General features: G+C 35.6%; 1 protein-coding gene across 2 annotated transcripts in view; it reads left to right on the top strand.

Moving 5' to 3' along the window:
* Positions 1–18,125, top strand: part of REPS1 (RALBP1 associated Eps domain containing 1) — a 29,142-nt gene extending 11,017 nt beyond the window's left edge. Inside the window, exons 6-16 of one of the 2 annotated variants that reach the window (XM_009697400.1) lie at positions 1,224–1,304; positions 4,355–4,442; positions 5,267–5,368; positions 9,269–9,341; positions 11,634–11,752; positions 12,509–12,573; positions 13,714–13,899; positions 15,319–15,414; positions 15,945–16,093; positions 16,729–16,834; positions 17,888–18,124. In XM_009697400.1, coding sequence (XP_009695702.1) covers positions 1,224–1,304; positions 4,355–4,442; positions 5,267–5,368; positions 9,269–9,341; positions 11,634–11,752; positions 12,509–12,573; positions 13,714–13,899; positions 15,319–15,414; positions 15,945–16,093; positions 16,729–16,834; positions 17,888–17,956 — 1,134 coding nt within the window. In that variant the 3' untranslated portion in view covers positions 17,957–18,124. Of the gene's footprint in view, positions 1–1,223; positions 1,305–4,354; positions 4,443–5,266; positions 5,369–9,268; positions 9,342–11,633; positions 11,753–12,508; positions 12,574–13,713; positions 13,900–15,318; positions 15,415–15,944; positions 16,094–16,728; positions 16,835–17,887 lie in introns of both variants that reach the window. The other variant, XM_009697402.1, reaches the window with a different exon arrangement.
* The last annotated feature ends 2,100 nt before the right edge of the window (positions 18,126–20,225 follow it).

Genomic DNA, 20,225 nt, shown 5'->3' with positions numbered 1-20,225 from the left:
GAGGAGATAACGCTCTATCTCTACAAGGAGTGGCACCGTGCATGAAAGCACTTACAAATTTAGTTCATCTGTTTCTGAATTTTATTTCAGCTGATTGAAATCCAGTTCTTTATGGAAATTCCTAAAGAATTATTTCAGAAATAACTCTTTTAAATGAAGTTCACATGCAGGCCATTCACCGAATATAGTTCAGTGTAGGGGAGCACATGAGATTAGGTTGACTAACACCATATAGTTTGTCCTGTATCTTCTGGAATCATTTACATTCATTTGCCTGTAGAGATGGGACAAGAATATTGATTTGTTTTCACAAGTACACTAACATCATTTTTTGTCAAATTTTCTGAGCACTAAAAATTCTGTTTGTAATTTTTGTTGTAGTGTTTGAAAGTTCGTTAATATTTACTTGTTATTTTACCAAAATATAACAAGTTTAGCATTCCTGTTGGGATTTGTAATCTGGTGTCTGGATCACAGACTAATTTTATGTACTTTGGTACTTTGCTGATCCAGTTGTGGCTGTAGCTTGGCTTACTAAGCATGAGGACTCTTGACAACCATGTATTGATACAGCATGCTTATATCTTATAAAATTGTTCAGAGATTGACTGATTTGCTTTTAGCAATCAACAGTGTGTTTGAATTTAATTCTTTGCCTTGTCAATGATTTATTTAGACTTGTAAAAATGCTCTTTTACAGCATAGAATCACTTCTCGGGCGTTGCACTGGCAAGCTGAACTGGTGTAATTGGGGTACACTGCGCAGTGTTCATTTGGGATTTTGTAAAAAAAAAATCAGCATTTATGAAATGGATTTGAAACTTGGCAGCTACAAAGCTGAGGAACCTTTCTGTAGATTTTATGATTACAAATACACACGTGTCACTGATTTTATCTTTACAGTATTTGAATGGCGTAACCAGTTTTTTTACTTGGCAAACATGAACTCTGAAGGTACTTTGGTGTTGACTGTGCACCTGTATCTTCATTATTAAATGTGAATGTAAAGATTAATATTGACAGATAACAACCTTGGCTGCACAACAACCTCAGACTGAAATAGAAATACTTAATGTATATTAGTGTGTTTTCCAAGTCAAGTACTGTGCAGTGCAAATATAGTACTTTCCAGTGCAACCTCCAAACTACTATGCCAAATCTCCTCAGTGATCTTTTACTCTCATCTTTCTCATCATGCTGACTTCTCTCCTCTGTCTGTTCAGCAGTGGGAGACATTTAGCGAACGCTCTTCAAGCTCACAAACTCTGACCCAATTTGATTCTAACATTGCACCAGCTGATCCTGTAAGTCAATCACTTAGCTTGCTTGTTTGAAATTAATTTTATTAACCCTGAATTTCCATTCATTGTATTTAGCTGTTATGCATGATTCCATGGACTGCTTTTTGGGGAATGGTGGCAGGCTTCTTAATTTTTTGCTTATTTGAGGAATATAAATTTTCCAGTACTGCTCCTGTTTAATATCTGAGTGCAAGGAATGCTTTTGCTTTTTTCCGTTGACTTTGATATAATACAACACTGCTATCAAAACCTATATTACAAAAAGTATTTAAACATAATGGTTTTTGAAAATATTTGTAGGTCAATGCAAGGGCCACTCCCAGTGATAAACCAGTCCTGGTTTAGATTTTTGTCTTCAGTGTTGTTTTGGATTTTTTTCAAGTTGCGCAGCTTGATTTGCACAAACGCTTATGGGTTGACAATGCCAACTTCACTGAAAAAACTACTGGACTTTAATGGGTGTGGTACTTCATATTCCTAATGTTTTCACCAGGTTACATATTAATAAGGCTTTTAGTATTTCTCCAGCTAAACCTGTGCTGTTCTAATGCTTTACTTGGTGAGGAGTGCTCTGAAGGATTATGTAGGTAAATATCTTGCCAAGATTGGGAGCCAGAATTTCACTACAGTGTTTCAAGTTCTGCTGGTTTTAAACTTCACAGCATGTGACATTGAAGCAGTTCTGAAATGCATTGAAATTACTTCAGTATTTAGCTGCTTTCATCCTGCTTTTCTTACAGATTTAATTACAACTGTTAAGTGTCCATTTGATTATATAACAAAATAGAATAGGTGTACATAATACGCATTTAACTGCTTTTAGTGTTAAGCAGGTCACTTCTGGAAAGATATAATAGATAAATATACATATATTTTAAATACAACAGTGCTCCACTCTCAGAATTAATGCTGATATTTGTGTGGAAATACCATTTCTAGATGCTGGAAGCTAGAATTCTAACTGCACTGTCCCTATGCCCAGAATTGCCCTTAGTAAACATTCAAAACAAATGAAAATGTCATACTTGAAATGAAAACAAGCTCTTTTTCATCTGAGACATGCTTTTTTGGCTTAAAAGTACTGTACTTTTATGTTTTAATGAAGTAATCATGATGGAAATCAGCGTATTTTTGTTTCTTACTGTGTATAATTGCTTCACAGTAAAAAGCCATTACTGTCTTGTTTCCACAGTAAGATAGTAATTTATTTTTTTCAGATAATTAGTAAATTACAGAAATCTGACGTTAGACATTTTTTCCCATACGTTGATAATCTAAAATGTAGAACAGTGATGATATATGGAAAACTCATATATATCCGTATATATGTTTGCATGTGTGTATAAACAAGTTCAACAGAAATACAAAAAATATACTGGGAGATCACATTCTCGAGTACAATGTTTGTAGTTGAGGAGAATTTTAAAGAATGGTGAGCATTTTGATGCTTGCTAAGGTAACAGGCTTTGGAAATAGATACTTCAGAGTCTTTATTTTCATATGAAAATAAGAACAAATGACAGCAAGTTTTCAGTAGCAATGTGCAGATTTCTTGTTTTAGCAGTCTCAATAGTGATGCATGGGACTGAGTTATTGAGCATCTCCTGCTTTCCCAAAGGAGAGAAGCAGCTTTCTCCAGCAGTTGTTAATAACTAATGAAAACGTAAATTCATAGACCAGTTCTTTCCTCTTTTTGTTGGAAAAGCACCTGCTTTGGAGGCAAAAGATAAGTGGAAAGCGTAAAACAGTACATTCGTCCCCTGGTATGGGAACATAATTTGCCTATTCTAAGTGAAAGCTGGTAACATGTTATGTTGTTTTGTGTAAAATTAGATTAATGATCTGAATTAATACATTATATAAAAATCCATTTAACTATTTAAGACGTGGTTTTTGTAGTAGCTGCACATTAGATTACAGCAGAGGACTGAAGTAGCTACAGCAAGAGTGATCTTTGCATGATAATCCCATTATGGGGCAGGGGGAAAGTAATGTTTTAAAGTGATAAGTATTCATAAAAGCCTAGTGCAACAAGAGCATTTGATCTGTGACAAGAAAGTGGTTTTTAAAGTTTATATTTGCAAAAAGAGTAGTACAGGCCAGTTTTAACAGTTTTAGAAAATATTAATGTAAATGCATTATACTTGGTGAAATTGATGTACTTGAGTACTTGGAACAGATTAAATTTCTGATTCAAGGATAGTTTTGAAACTTGTTTTTTCCAGGGACAGAATATAATCTGGGATTATTTTTTGTGTGTGTGTTGGCATTGTCCCATCTTTTCATACATTCTGAATATAGATAACAGTAAAAAACCTCAGGCAGTTATGTCCATGTTTTTAGGTTACTTGTGAACAAACATAGAAGTTTTGAGGGTTTTTTTTGAGATATCTACACTTGGTCTCCAAACCAAATGGAAAGGGTTGTCTATAAAGTACATTAAAATGGAGTCTTTTGTCTGAACTACAAAGAAAATGAGTAAGTGTAAGGTCAACATCTGTCTGGAGGTATATGCCGTAGGGTTTATTATCCTGAAGTTTAGAAGAATTTACTATTTTTAAGACTCCTGAAACCGTTTGTCTTAAACTACTACGAAGTACTTATTTTGTAGAGAATTACTCATACTGTTTAGAGACCATAACGTTCTGAGGTATTGCAAGTAAAGCCAAGGAGTGGAGTTTTGAAATTGTAGGGTTTGTTGAGTTGTTTGTTTGTTGTTTTTTTTTTGAAGATGCAGTGGAAGTAACGGATACCTAGTATGCCAAAAATGATGGAAAGCTGGTAAAATTCAGGTCCTACTTACAACACGATTATCTATAGAAACATTTCTAGCGCCCTTTTAAAGTAGTATGCTAGGTTACAACTTATAAATTGTTAGAGAAACTTCAGTTTATAGAGCTTTGATTTTACAGGTATATTCAATTCCCTGGAACTGTGTTTAAAAAAAAAATTAATTAAATTTTGTTTAGAAAGGACATTTTGAATGGTGTCAGAGACTTAGTAGAACAACTTAAAACTAGATTAACATGACTTTACTCTGATCTCCTCCACAGGACACTGCGATTGTGCACCCAGTTCCCATAAGAATGACTCCAAGCAAAATCCACATGCAGGAAATGGAGCTTAAAAGAACTGGAAGTGGTAGGATATTTTTTTTTTCTTGCTAATGAGGAAAGTTTTGTACAATTAGAGTTGGCTTTGCTAAATGAATATATCTGGAGTTGTAACCAGCATAATTAATGAGATTCTCTGAATTTAAAGAATTAGAGTACTATTCAGATAGGTGCAGAGTTTGAATTCGCCATTTGCTACAGTGAGGATTTCACCATCTATAGGAGATCATTGCTTGGAGTAGTTCAGGAGCATCATGGCATAGACTTGATTTGAGCCTCCAGGAGAATGTCTAGATTTCCTTATTTAATATTGAAGGACACTGTGAAGATGGGCAGCATAGCCTGCATTGATAAAGCTTGTTCTACTGTGGTCAGAAATACTGAGCTGCTTATTTTGAAACCTGACAGCATTTGGGAGTATTGACAGGCCTTTTTTCATACTCTGGTCAATAATAAGCAAGGTGGTTTGATAATTTTCCTTGAGGAATGGTGGAGTCTAAATTTATAGATGTGCCCCAATATGGAAATATTTCCTAAAGTCATGTCACTCGTGCACAGTCTTCAGCATATGAGAATAAACAAGTATCCACAACACATTTCTTGTAAAATTTCCTTAGCCCTGTAAATAGGGAAAAATTCCCAACTCTTAACACTGGGAAGTAGAAATAACACTATTACAATGTAAAACTTCAAAGTTAAAATAATTCATACACCAAAAGTGTTAAAATACAACAATTTTAGTTTTGAGTGCAACACTTCAGATAAGGGCAGAAAACTAATGTGAAGCTTTGGCATCAGAAGTAAAGGCTAGTTTGAATACATTTGTTTATTTCAACTTGTTTCTCCATCTAGATCATGCTAACCCTACTAGCCCACTACTTGTGAAACCACCTGATCTCCCAGAAGAAAACAAAATGAGTTCATCTGTAAAATTTACTGCTGGAAATACAGTTAGTAAGTATCAAAGTACTTTCTGATCTCATTTTTTTACATTACACAAAATGTAGATCTGAGACATTTTTCAGTGAATTAAAACTAGCTAGATGACAGAAGCTCTAAAATGAGATAAACTAAGAACAGAGACATTTCTGATACAGAGTATATATTAGAAGTATTAATTAAGAAAGTTCTACTGATGTCACAAGATATTTTCCTGCCATGTATGTTCAAAAAAGTTAATTTTTGTCAGCTCGTTTCTGTCTTTCTGTTTTCTCTTTTAATCTTAGGATAAGAAATTGAAATGTATGGAAAGTAGAATTGACTAAGTAGTGTTTGATTCTACTTCCTCAGAACCATGTAACAACATGTTTTCTGAAGAGTGAAGACTTACTGACCACAAATTTTTCAGGCGATTCTCGTCTGGTTTAGCTACTAAGAAAATGCGATAGACTTCTATATTTCTTTTTTAGGTACAGCTTTTCAACTCTTTGTTTGCTTCTAATAGCCTTTTTGATATTCAGTATCTCCTGTGTCCAAAACATTTTGCATTATTTTGATTTGATCAGTCCACTTGTCTAATATTGAGAGAGGTCCCAGATTATATGTAGCTTGAATGAATCTCTGGAGTCTGTTTCTGAGACTTTTTTTGTTATCTTTAAGCTGGGAAATTTTCTTTGGTAAAAATAAAGTTTGAAGGACTCATCACTTTTTGAGTCCTTTGCATTATAAAGACAGAAGTATTTTGGCTGGTTTATAATACAGGAGTAATTTAAAAAGTGTTGTTTTGCAATGTTTTGCTTTCCTCATGAGCTCTGTTTCAGTGGCACTCTTCGTTCTGAGTACTGTCTTGAGCCTGTCTTGTCTTTTCCTTTTCAAGCAGAGTTCTGTTTTTACTAGGTAGTCTTCTGATGCAAAAGAGAGAATGAGCAAACATGGTCTTTTAGTAGGGAAACTACTACTATATGCAGGGTCTAAGTTCTGAGAGCCCTTTCTGTACTCCCATTTCCTTATCCAGGTATAGCTTAACCTTTGATAAAGGGCCTGTAAGTGTAGGTATACCAAGAAGTATTCTTCCCTCAGATGAAGAGTATAGTGAAATAAAACAAACCTCATTGCAGTGGAACATAAAGCCACTTCATAGTATCTCAAATTGTAGTTATCATGAGATGTCTATCTTTTGTCTGAAGAAATAGTGCTTGTCAATATTGTAAGTAATTTGGAAGGTTAACACCTTTCAGGTGAATCGTGAAGAAATCATTTTCTTTGGTGCGTATTTGGTGTATTGGTAATTACATTTCTTAATGTTTTTTAGTATTGTACTTTAATAGTATACCTGAGCACCTTCCATGCTAAATCAGTGACAATGTCTATAGTGTGCTTCCTTGAGTTGTTGGGCTGGACTCATTTTTCAGTGTTTGCTTTAGTTGCTTGTTTTTGTTAAGCTGTGCCAGAATTCATTTGAGAATAGGGAGTCTCAATCTTAATTTAAGCAAATTCTTTTCTAAGTGGGTTTTGTGGGTTTGGGGTTTTTTTATATATTGCTGTTTTGGAAGTGTTGTTTCATAAATGGATATTCTTAAGAATGTTTCTTCTAGAATATTTTGTTCATAGGTTCACGTGCTTTTTTTCTGCATTGTGCAGAAGAGTACAGATTTCTTAGTGTTTTATGGATCAAAATTTAGATGCAGGTTAACTATTTTACTTCTCATAGTCTGCTGTTCATGGATCGATATGTTGAAATAGTATTTGAACTGCAAACCAATCGGGATTTATAGGCATCATCTTGATGTTGAGAAATTAGCATTTTGTCCTTGTTTTCTATGCTTTATGTCAACAGCAATTCAGCTTGGAAGTTACGAATTTGTAAATAGCAGCTCAGATCTAAGCCAGGAAGCAGGGACAAAATTTTCTGTTGCCTGAGATAAGAAAGTAGTCAGTAGGCATAGGCATTGTACAGTTGTCTTTGTGCAAGCAATGTGATTTGGAGCAAAGGAGAGAGGATCTGTAACCTCAGAAAGTGGTAACTGGAGAAGTTTGTCAATCATTCTTATTGCTGGACACCCACAGTGTTGAAACTGTTTTTATGCAAATAAAAATAAAAGCAGTAAAAATAACCGAGGTTTTCCCAAATTGTTTTAACTTTAAAGCAACATGCTACTTCAATGTGTCATGAAGGACAATTTTGTGAATGTTAATTTAAACTCCTGCTAAATGATACAAACAAGATCATGAATACTGCAATTGGAAGGGCAGGATAATCTAAACCACCTTCCTTCATAATGAAATAGAAACAACTCTGCAGACTAACTTGTATTACTAACATTGAAAAGCTTTATATAACCATTAAAATTGTTTACTGTCCGAATGTCTTTGAAATTGGTTTAGGAATACTTTATTATCAGTGTAAACCCAGTACTTTTGTAATGAAATGATGTAAAGCTTTTGGTACAGAAGGACTTTTTCCTCTTTAGAAGTGTGATTACATCTGTTTGACTAGGTTATATTACATCCTGAATGGCTTGAGAAATACACCCAGTTCTAGAGGTGTTTGGATTGGAGAGGGATAATTCACTTACAACGTAACAAACTCCTGCTTAAAACTTAATTCTTTCACTTAATCCTTGAAAACTTAAATGTCATCTCATGGTAGATATTTCTGTTTGTTTTTTTTTTGTTTTAAAGAATGTGTATATAGATACCATTTTTTAATTCTTTGTAGTCGTCATTGAATAGACACACACCTGTAAACCTGCAAAATAACTTCTAGTCTGAAATGAACTTGAAATAAGGTATTCCTCAGCTGACTGTGCATGGTAAAGGTCTCAAACCAACTTCACTAGATTAATGTACCTGCAGTTTTAAGGAGAGGGGGAAAAAAAAAGTAACAGGTAAGAATGCACCTTGCTGAACAGGAAAGTCATCTCTGCAGGATTCTCGTCTCTGGGTCCTGGTTGATGTGTCTTAACACTTTTGAAAACTTTAGTGTCCTGGGACGTTAAAGTAATCTTTTGAGACTGAGTAATTCCAAAAAAATCTTCATGTTCTTGAGTAGAATTTTCCTCTCTACTTATAACTAATCAGATGGGTCTCATTGCTCCAGTGCTTTTGAGTTGTGCTTTACCCAGTGCTCTGGAATTGCCTCTTGTGATAAATTATTCCAAGATCTGTTTTTCTATCTACATTCATTCCACACAAATCTTGTGATTTTGGTGAGACCCCTCATTTCTGGGAAGAAAAGCTCAAGCTTTCCACAGCTTTTAAGGGTAAGGGTGTCCTTAAGGAAACTGTCTATGTGATGCTGTAGTAGCATATTTTATTTTTATAGGTTGCCTTGACCAAAAGCTGGAAGCTTTTAAAAAGATTTAGTCAAAACAGAACTGACTACCAGCTTTGAAGGTACAGAAGTTACAGTAGTAGCAAAGCTACTGAGTTCATCTGTGTACTGCACATATCTTTTCCTTTTTCTGACTTCTAAGATTGGTGACAATCCTACAGCACTTCTAAAATCAAGCATGTCCTACTCCTTGCTTTTCTTTTTTTCTTGGATGTCCCTTACTCTTGTTGGCTAGATTGTTGAAGTGATAGAATGTCAAGTGTTTAAAAATTATTGCTTATGAAACTTATATTTTATATTTTAAAAACATTATTGTCATTCTTTATTCTTCAGTACATCCCAGTAGTAAACAACAACTCACAGTATTGGGTAAGGGGAGTTGATTTGTACTGGATCCTTCAATTACTCAGACTCAAGGATTTTGAATCCTGCCCAGATGATACCTTAGAGGGAAGCAATGCAAGGGCATAAACCTTTTTTAAAAATAAAAATTGGATATTTGAAATTATATATTACCTGTAGCTGCTAGGGTATGTTAATGATGTAAAACAAATATGAATCTTTGTACTTTCTTTTACCAGCAGATGGTTATAGCAGTTCGGACTCCTATACTTCAGATCCAGAGCAAATTGGAAGCACTGTAACGCGGCAACGGTCAGTAGAGTAGCAACTGAAAACAATAAATAAAAGATGTTTAAAGAAGCCTATTCTGAGCTTCCGGTTGTTTGACAAATAGTTTGTAAGATGATGACTAAATAGATTCTTAACTTTAACACTCGGGAGTCTGGAGGCAGTCTGTTTTCTAATGCATTAACAATGTATGACATTCCTGTTAATATGTAAAGTGAAAATTCAAAAAATAATGTAGTCTAAAAGTTGTTTGGGATTGGCCAGTCAAATGAAACTCCACGTTCAGTCAGAAATCTTGATAAAGACTTTCTCCTTAAACACAAGGGAATGTGAGCGCAGGAGGTTATGATGTCATTTGAAACCAAATTTTTTGTATTTTTAGAAATATCCATTAGGCATTAATGGAGAAGGACCTTGTGACTTTGTAGCATAAGAGAAGAATAAAACATAAATTAGAAATATCACGGCAGAAACTCAATCACTTTTAACAATGGGTTTTTACAAAATGAAGGGCAGCCATAGGCCCAACATAATTAAAGGATTGGAGGAAGCAATGCAAGCACATAACCAACAACTGCATCGTTTGACATAAGAGAATGAGCTGTACTAGCTGGTGCTAATTGTTCCCATTAAATCTGCCCGAATAGGATTAAAAACCAGCTATGCCATTAACCATCTTACAATCAGTTTCAGAGGTAAGTTTCAAAACAAAAATAATTAGGGTGACTTCAATAGCAAAGATAGATTTGCAATTGCCTCTCAGTGCCGCAGCTTGAAGACTTCTTTCCTCCATTGTTGCTTAATGGCAAATTTGATTGTCCTGCTTCTGTGTATGTTTTTGCACTATCAACATGATGGTTTCAACATACTCTTTGTCTCTGATTTTGGGTTGGGTTCTCTTGCTGAACTTGTGTAGATGAGTGAAGCTTTCTGATGAGTTGCCGCTTTATGGCACAGGTAACTTCTGTCCAGATCTGGGAGTATCCACCCAGGAAATTTTTCTCCAACTTCCTCTTTTGCTTCCTTCTGCTGGTATCTCTTCTACCAATTCCAACTTTGTCTATAGAGATGACCCCACCATTAGTCCAGAGTACTTTTTGTATTTTCAAAAAGCAAAACCTGGTAAGTCTATGTCAGATAATGGTACTTCATGAGTGTCCTTAAACCACTTTCTCCCTTTTTTTTATCCTGCTTGTGCCTTTTATACTAGACTAGGTAGAGGATGACCCTAGGAGTCAGTGTAATTAGATTTGTATTTCATCAGCTCTTGAGAGTTACACAGTGTTACAGAAGCATTGCTCTGGAGAGCATATTAAGAAAACAAATTTTTCTGTTGTGATAACTCAGTTTTCTATCTGGACTTATACATTCAGGAATTTCAAATTTTGTGTGAAACTTAGGCACCTCTTGCCTCTCCTTGTTTGGTATCTTATGATAGTTATAGAAGATTGTTACAGAAGTCAGTTGTAGAAAAGATTTTATCACTTATTTATGAGTTGAATAAAAGAGTAGCTGTATTCATGTCAGTGATTCCGTAAATATCTTGCTCAAATTGGACTGGTTAGGAGGTTTCTGCAAGCTGTTTATAAATGAAAGCTGTACAAAAATTCTGTATACAATAAATCCCACTTAGATGGCACTTAGTGCGGTACTTTATCCTTCTATCCTTTCAGCATGTGTGCTCGACGAACTTACAACAGGTATCCGCTAGATGGTGATCCCACCTAAGAATAAGTGAAAATTTCTGAAGGTGCTGCCAAGTATATAGATTTGGAAAATTTCAAGACAGAGAATTAAATAGCTATCTTGTACACTGAGATACTCCTCACGCTAAATATACTTGGGTGGCAGGTCCAACAGAAACTTAATACTCTTCTTCAGTGACATTGAACTTAACCCGTTTAAAACCTAATCAGGATGTTGACTACATCTTACATAATTGGCAAATTATAGTGACTACCATCTGGATGGAATTACTGTATTTAGGATTCTCTATTCCTGAACTATCATTGTTTGGGATGTGTGTCAAGCTGTTGGTTTCCCAAAGATAAATTACTTGTGGTAATATAAGAATAATTTGGATAGCGGATAATTTGAATAACTTTCTATTTTAAGTAAATAGAAATATAAAAACAATTGTGAAATCAAAGAATATCAGAAGTTTACAACTGATTTTGCAATATTCAGAATCAATGGCAATCAGACTCTTTTCCATCTGTCAGACTTTGGTTTTGAATTGCATACTTTGAAGAACTTTTGAATTTTAGTTCTGTTGTAGCTACCTAAAGTCACTACAGAAACTTGTATGCTTTGCAGATCACATTCAGGAACATCTCCAGATAACACTGCGCCGCCGCCACCCCCTCCAAGGCCTCATCCTTCTCATTCTCGATCATCGTCTTTAGATATGAACAGATCCTTTTCAGTTACCCCAGGTAGATATACTGTCTTCCTAGTGTCTGTTATTTTTCAGCACACATATTCCTGAAGCAGACATGTTTTTTTCCTCTGAGGAAAGATTTAGAGTGTGTTTTTAAAACAGTGCTTCTGAATGAAAAAGCTAAAAATGTTGTCATTCTTCCTGTTTGCATTAAAATTTGTACTCCGCTTTGCTTAAACAGGTAATTTAGAAGTAAATTCTTAATTGTGGCATTGTAGTCCTTTGGATGAATGTGGGAAACAAAGTCAGGAAATAACATTATGATAGTGCACCCACATGCAATGAGTTGCATCTGCCAGTGAGTTTAAGAGGAGTTCTTTTGATACCAGATGTATTAGAGACGGGTGTTAAGTATTTCACTTCAGAGCAAATGATTAAATGTCGCTTCTGATGCTTTGCGTAAGGGTTTTTATTGTACTTCTGACTTGTCAGTACTTTTCAATTCAGGGTCACAAAGTATGAGAAAATGTTACGAGTGTATAATGAGGGCAAAAGAAAAGAAAGTACTAAGATCAGAAAAGTATGACCATGTCTGTACTTTGAGCTGGAACAAAGGACAAGATCCATATTCTGATTCCTTGTTTTGTCTGCTTGCAAATTTTGAAAGGACACGACATTACAATTACGATCCTCAATATGACAGGTTAATAAGTGGGCAAAATGCAGGATTTCTTCATTTTGACAAATGAAAAAATTAGCACCGTAACGTGAAGGGTAACAATCTTGGCCAAACGCGATGCCTCTTTTACAGGACAGCAACAGGCTGGAGTTGTTGCCTATCCTCCTGCAGTGCCTCCAAGACCACAGCCTTCACAGGTGATGTTGTCACTTTTGAAAAATCATGCTCTAACTTGGTGCATCATTTTTATCTAACTCTGGATTTTAGCTTATCTCTAAAATCAGTAGCATTGCTTGGTATTTTTTGAAACTGCCAGGATGTGAATGATGGCAAAACCTAGACTATAGCCAAATGATAGCCTTTCCTGAATAAAGAATTGCTTCTGGTGGAACCATGGGAAGGGATTAAAGTAGAGATTGAGGAGGAATGAGTGTCTCTGGAGCTTTGAGTTGTAGGAAAGAGAGGAAAGTTAACAATTTTCATATTTCTTTAACTGTCCCTGTATAGCTAATAGGCCATAACAGAGACTGTGACAGCAATCTTTCAAGGTTTTGAAAAATAAATGTTTATCTTCCATCTGTCTGGCACAGGGTATGGTTTTGCATAACATGCCTGCTCCCTAAAGGAGTGATCCTTCTTCTTTCTTTGTCATAAACTTGGTGATCTTTGCAGTCCTGGTCTGAGTCAGTTCAGTTAGCTAATTTGGTAGAAAATAAATCCTGCAAAAGTTGTTTTTTCTTTGTCTCAACCAGCTGAATCCTTCAACTGCTGTGCAGATTTGCCATGGGACAGATAAAATTGCTTTTCAGTTGTTTCTCAACAGCAGTCACTTTTTAGAATCTGAGTTACCAGCAGTTGAAGTCAGTCAATGGATTCAGAAATCATCTGCAAGGAAAAGAGGATACAATGACAGACATATTCCATACGGTGTGATCACATAAGCATGTTTCCCTATGGAACTAGACTAAAAATCTGTATCAAGCCTGACAGAGCCAAACTGGACTGTGTTACAGCATTCTGTCAGTAGATCTGACATCTGCTGTCCAATAAGTCTAGCTAGTCCTATGGTGCATCCATCTTTGGTCTTGTTCTCTGGATAATAGCATATCTGATTGAACGCCCTTTTCTCTTAAATATTTCTCTGTTTTTATAAACACAGAGCATTTGTGTCTTGGATGAGATGCACTTTGTCCTACTGACAGGACCTAAACTTGTCTGCTGTAAAAAGGCAAATAATCTTTAACGTTCTGTCACAAACTGTTGTTTGGTGAGATTCTTTGCATCGGATAACTATATTAAGACAAATGTCATTAAATATTTTTGTTATTTTATTGCAGGGTGCAGGTCCTCATGTGCATCGCCCAGTAGATGCTGAAGGCCTAATAGCTCATACCAGTACCTCACCTCAACAAATACCAGAACAGCCAAATTTTGCAGATTTCAGCCAGTTTGAGGCATTTGCTGTTTCAGGTGTAAACAAAGAGGAAGAAGATGAAATTGAAACACACTCAGAAGTCTTGCAGGTGAGCAGAAGTGAAGATCTTGTCGATTGCCTAATACCTCCAACAGTTACAAGACTTTGTTAAAACCTGCTTTTGCTGTTTGAACTCACTGTGGGTTTTTTTTTAATGGTGTCCTAATCCATTGCTAGAAAGCAATTACATTACACACTGCGACGCTTACTTGGTAGTTGCCAAACACCTAGGCAGAAGAAATGCTTTTCCTCTCAGTTTTTGGTTGTAATTTAAAATATTTTGTAGTTATTAGCATATATGTGCACAAACATAATTGTGTTGGTGCATTTAAGACTTAGCACAGGCAATACTTTTCTTCTGCTTGCTCTTGCCAGCCTTCCAAATGACTTACTGGTAAGTTTTAAAGTAGTGTGTCTTAATAAATGAGATGACTGTCAAGTATCGTAAACATCTGCTAGAATTCCATTAATTTGGTTTTGTTCAAAGCCATTGGACAAATGGCTAAAGTGAATAGAGCTCTGGCATTCTTTTATAATAGATCATTAGAGATGTTTACAAAACCCTTGTTTCCTACTACAGACATAAGACTTAAAAGTTTGGAAACCTCAGGGTTTATTCCTATTAATGTCATAATAGCTTACTGCTATTAAATTAATTACTTCATGTTTTCCTTTCGTAATTTGGAGCCTTCATCCAGATTGTAAGTTCTCTGGGCCACTTCTGCATCCTCAGTTGCAAAAGTGCCTGTGGTGCTTTAAAGTTCTCCCAGCTATCAGCAGTGTATTCTTGCTTCCCTTACTCAGGAAGGTCAATGACACAGAACCATTTGAGCACTCTCCACGTACCCCATTTCAAAATTAGCGATGTTAGCTTAAGCTGCCACTGAAAACTGCTGAAGTTACGCTTGCTGATTGTTTTGCATTGAGGTGGATAGGGAACAGTTGCATTGTGCTCTGTTGGAGCGATTAACCTTTGGCAGTAACAAATAGATAATGGTGGTAATGTAATAGCAGAAACAGCTGTAGCAGTTTATCATCAGGCCACAGCCTCTTTTGTACTATACAGTGCCTCATAACCTTGGAGATTTGACTTCATTCAGAGTACGATGCCTGAGAGCAGAGTACTTTCAAGTGACTATTTTGTCTTTTTTCATAGTGATTTTACATTCTGTATTGAATCTTAATTTCTGTATGAAAGGACGGGTCTGACTATTGATTCTGGAAGTACAGCTTTTTACCTATGTGCCTCTTCTGTAAGCTGCTCCCAGGCCAGAACAGTGTTCATGACCAGGATAGTTTGAGATGGTTTTGCTCCAAAGCAAGTGGTGGGGTTGTATTCCAGCTTGTGCTTCTAAAGACAACTTCAACTAGAATTTTAGGTGTTAACTGTATTCATGTATCAGAAACACAGCATACTTGTATTTATTGTTAAGAAGTAGTTTTCTAAATATAGTTCATATCCCTTCAGGTTGAAAAGCCTTCTGATTCTGCAAGTTCTCTTAGAGTTGCCAAAGCAGATGGAAGAGTTGAAGACAAAGCACCTGCTAATGTCCCCACTAGTGCGGTATGCAAACTACACTTGGAAGGAAAGCTGTCTGATGTATATGAAATTACATGTCTGTTTGGATTTGTAACAGCAACTTTATATGCTTCCACTTGAACACAGTTTTCTTAGGTCCAATATGTGCTTGAAACAGGCATGTGTATGGTGAATTTTTGCATCAGAAGATGTTCATGATTAGCTTTATTCTCAAGATAGCAGAAAATTAAGATACTTGTAAGTGTTCAAATATTTGAAACAGAGCAAAACTTTTAGTGCAGAACTTCGTTAACAGTAGCTTTTTTTTGTTACAGACATAAATTACTGGGGAGAAAACATGCTCTGAGATGTTGTGTATTTGCATTTGTAGGTTTTTTTTTTTTCTAGACCATATGAGAATGCAGCTAGATGTCCATCAGAACATAACTGATGGGTTGTAAATTTAGTTAGCTTAGTAACTGGTTTTAAGCATGTGTGACACAAACAAGTTACTAGGTTATAATCCAAGTAAAATGTGGTTTGTGAGAACTGATAGGCTGTGTTTTCCTTTTCAGGGTAAAGGCACTACCCCACTTGCTCCACCACCAAAGCCTATTCGCAGAAGATTAAAATCAGAAGATGAGTTAAGACCTGAAGCTGAGGAACATACACAGAAAACAGGTGTCATAGCTGCTGTTCTTGCTTCACAGCCATCTATTCCTAGGTAACCCAAGAAGTGTATAAATACATCTGTTACTGGAAAGTTTACATTTAAACAGCATACACACTTTCTGTTCCAGGAGTTGCAAACAATTTCAGTGTGTTTGAATTAGATTAACAGTTTGAAAGTTTTTGTGTTTTAAACAAGATCATCCCGAAGCCTCTACTACTGGGAGACATTTTAGAGATCTTGAATTTTGGAGTGTGAACTCTTTTTAACTTCTGCAAGTATGTTGCAAATAAGTGGTGGAAGTATTAAGATGTAGAGTTTAATGTTAAATAGTGGTTGCTATGAACAGTCCAAAATGTGCAGTCTTTGTGTCCTAGCATGCAAGTAGACTATTACCTTGGTCACTTTGAGGTAAATGAAAGTGATATGGTGTGTTGGGACTTCAGAAAATTGATTATGACAAGTTTTTAAAATGTGCTGCTTGCTGTTTCATTGAAACCAAGTATGTGTGGCTTCCATGCAAATAAACAAGGTCAATCGAGCCAGGCAGAAGAGGGAAAATTAACAGTGTAACAAGTTAAAAAAGAATTGAAAAGAGGATTCTGCTTATTTTAAAAAGAGGGGCTATAAATGAGATATTCGGCTAAGTGACAAAATTACTTATTACAATACTTCTAATGTATTCTCAGATCAGTGGGGAAAGACAAGAAGGCAATTCAGGCATCAATCAGACGTAACAAGGAAACCAATACTGTTTTGGCCAGATTGAATAGTGAACTACAGCAGCAACTAAAGGTAAATCCATAATCTTTCTCTGTTTAAGAGAAGAGCCTGAGAGGGCAAGATGTGAGTGATGCACAGTAACAGGCATCTCTGCAGACCAGTTGTATACATAGTAGAGGATATCTATATAAAATATTTCGTTGTTTTTGTAAATCATAGAATATACCTAATTGTGACAAGCTTTGTGAAATTACAAAGGACACTTTTACTACTACAAAACACATTTTTCAATGTATTGATTTGCTTTCAGCTACATTAAAAATAAAAAGCAGAAATCTTAACAATAATTTGAAGTAGCTGTTGTAGTTATCAGATACTTTAAAAGCAGTACTGAGAAAAGCAACTGAAGTGGCTTGCTTTCTTCTGAAGGAAAGTCTTACAGAAATTATAAATATTTTTAAACAAATACAATAATCTGGAATATGAAACTTGCAGATTAATAAGAGCAACAATAGTCATCTGTTTATCTAGGTCAGCTGTTATTGTTTTGGATATATCTGTAGGCACCATCTTCCTTACCTTAAGATATCTAATTTTAATTATCAGGTTAGAAAAATCTTAAATGTAAACATGAATTAATGTGATACTGTCTACAGTGGAAGATAGGCAATTTAAAAAACTATCAAGCCTGCATTTCACTTGTTACTGTTTGAGAGTCAAGGTGTGTAAAAATCACGTAAGAGGAAAAACTTGGGGGACGGGGGTGGAATTGTGAGTTTCCAGTCCTTTAACTGAGATGAGGGCTTTACCCCCTTAACACTTCAGACTTCATTTGAAAATATTATAGTTGGATTTGCAGCTGGTTACAGCTTTGTGGTTTTGGGTGATTTGAAAGAAATGAAAAAATACTAAATGGCTTCACCTTTGAGGAAAGTGTTGATTTTCATTTATAAGTAATTACTAGCTAGCCAATCTTCTATTCAGATTATGGGAAGAGTTCTCCAGATTCTAGAAAAGACGTTAGTTCTCAAAACTGAAGCTGACATTTACCAGTTTTGGACGCATGAGGAAGTTTTTAATATTCATTTTCTGTGGATAGTCAGTAGAAAAATCTTTCTTTTGTAGGATGTTCTTGAAGAGAGAATCTCCCTGGAAGTCCAACTGGAACAACTTCGACCCTTCTCTCACCTCTAAGCCTACTGCCGTTAACTGTGAATTTACTAATTTTGAAAGGGGTATTGGTTTCAAAGCCTATTTAAAGATCCATGCATCTAGCTCAGTGCACTCTATTCTACATTAAATGTTGTGGTTCTGTTTTGTCAATTTGTCCACTTTTGTATTTAAGTATTTTAATTTCAATACAAAGAAAAAAAAAAGAAGAAAAAAAAAAAACAACAACAAAACACAACAAACCTTTTCCTTGAATGTGACACTGCCTCTCACATAATTTTCTGTGGGCATCCGTGATCTTTGTTGGACTTGAGTTTGCAGAGTTTGTCGCCAAAATTTCCAACTGGAATTTTTTAGTGATTTCTTTTTTCCCATTGAAACATCTTTGCAGAAGAGGATTGCTAATCAGTTGACTTTAAGCACATAAACTCTTATTTTGCTATGGCGTTTATTTTACTGTGCCAGAAAAGAGGAAAAACTAATAATCTGTCATCAGCCAATGTTACTTCCCAAGCTGCCTTTCACAATTGGAAAGTTGTTCACAATTCTAGGAAGCCTGCCTCTTTGCAATAAACCATCTTATTCAGGTTGAGAGAGTTCTCGCAGGCTGTTTGCCATATCAACTGGATTTGATTTTGTGGTTTTGTTGCATACATAATAGAGTATGTAACCACAGATTGCCAGGTGTTCACATTTTTATCCATTCATGATCCTGATTCAGCCGCATGCATATAAAGATTTATGGTACAATCGGTAGTCTATCAAAAAGACCTTTTTCAGTCCTCCCTTTTGTGAAAAGAGTTGGGTGTAAATCCCCAACATAGTAATTACACATGCCCTAAGCACCACCTGTAACTGCATGTTTCACACATTACCTTTTAATAACAGATCACATCCACCAGTCTTCACTATAACAAATTGTATTGTCAAGTAATGTGTCAATACCTCTATGAACTTCTAATTCCCAGCGAAAAGAAAATAAAAATAAACAAAAAGTGAACAGTTTTCTTCTTAGGAATTCTGGGGTACCTTCTGTCATCTTGTTTCCAGGCCTTATCTCTCTGGTGTATAGACAGGCTTCACTATTAACAGAGTTCCCTGAGTGTATCCTGCTATTCAGGTTGATGTACTGTATTAGGATTTGTCGTATATTGTACGATACACACCTTTTGATCTCATATGTAAATTTGCATTAATTGCTGACTAACAGCAGATACTCTATTTAATGGCTTCTTCTGGCTGTGGGATCATAGATGTTTAACTGCATGGATGTATCTCTGCAGAATCAGAACTAGCAATTGTGTGATTTTTACACCAATAAAACAGCACAATATTTTAATTTTGTTGATTCATCTTTACCTGGGAATTGAAACTCATTGAGATAGGGGGGAGGGGTTTGTTACAGGTCTGCAGGGAATTTTTTGTAATTTTGTGGCATGTACGAGAAACAGTTGATCATAATCCCTTGACCATTTTCTTCCCTCCATTATTTTAGCTGTTGGTCAGAAATGATCAAATTGTCTTGGTAATCTGTGGCTATACTCCTTTTGTATCCTCCTACAAGCAAATTTAATACAGTTGTAACTTCTAAAAAGTAAATGCTAGTACTGACTTGGGTCAAAGAAACGTATAGTTCTTTAGTCTTCAGGTCTGGTTTGATTTCCTTCAGGGTACCTTTCAAAATTAAAACTAAATGATTGCTTGTTAGCAGTCCTTATCCTCACTGTCTCACTTCTGTGCTTAAATGAAATTCTCTTTAACATCTGCTTCCCTTCCAAAAGGATAACTGAAGTCAGATTTTTCTGCTGTATATGCCATTTGTTACTGTGAAAAAGAAGTATTTCTCTTTTTCTTATCATATACAGACTGGGTAACTGTGGTTAATTTTTATTACTATAACTATTCCAACATTTTTTTCAAATGTCATGGAAGTGTTGCAGATGGTTTATGTATAGAATCCAAAGCAAGATTCCCTGGTATGAAAGACACAAATGTCATAGTTGCATGAAAGATGGTACTTTCTATTTGCATGTAAAGGGATTAAGAAATGATAGCTAAATGGGCGCAGAGGTTATATATAAATGACATTTCAACTATGTCTTGCCAATTAGTAGATAAAGTGCAAGACTTGGCCTTCAAAAAATAAGATATAACTTAGGGAAATGCAAAAAAACCCCGAGCCAAAACCAAACTAAAAAACTGTAAAGTTGATGGACTAAGCACTTCTATTCTAACTGCTGTGTAGCAAGAACAGTGTTTAAAAAAGTGGGAGAAGTGGGTTGCTTACTGTGGT

Source organism: Cariama cristata, unplaced genomic scaffold, assembly GCF_000690535.1.
Source record: "Cariama cristata isolate BGI_N322 unplaced genomic scaffold, ASM69053v1 scaffold14873, whole genome shotgun sequence".
In the NCBI taxonomy this organism is placed as follows: Eukaryota; Metazoa; Chordata; class Aves; order Cariamiformes; family Cariamidae; genus Cariama; species Cariama cristata.
This window is presented reverse-complemented; position numbering and strand designations above follow the sequence as displayed.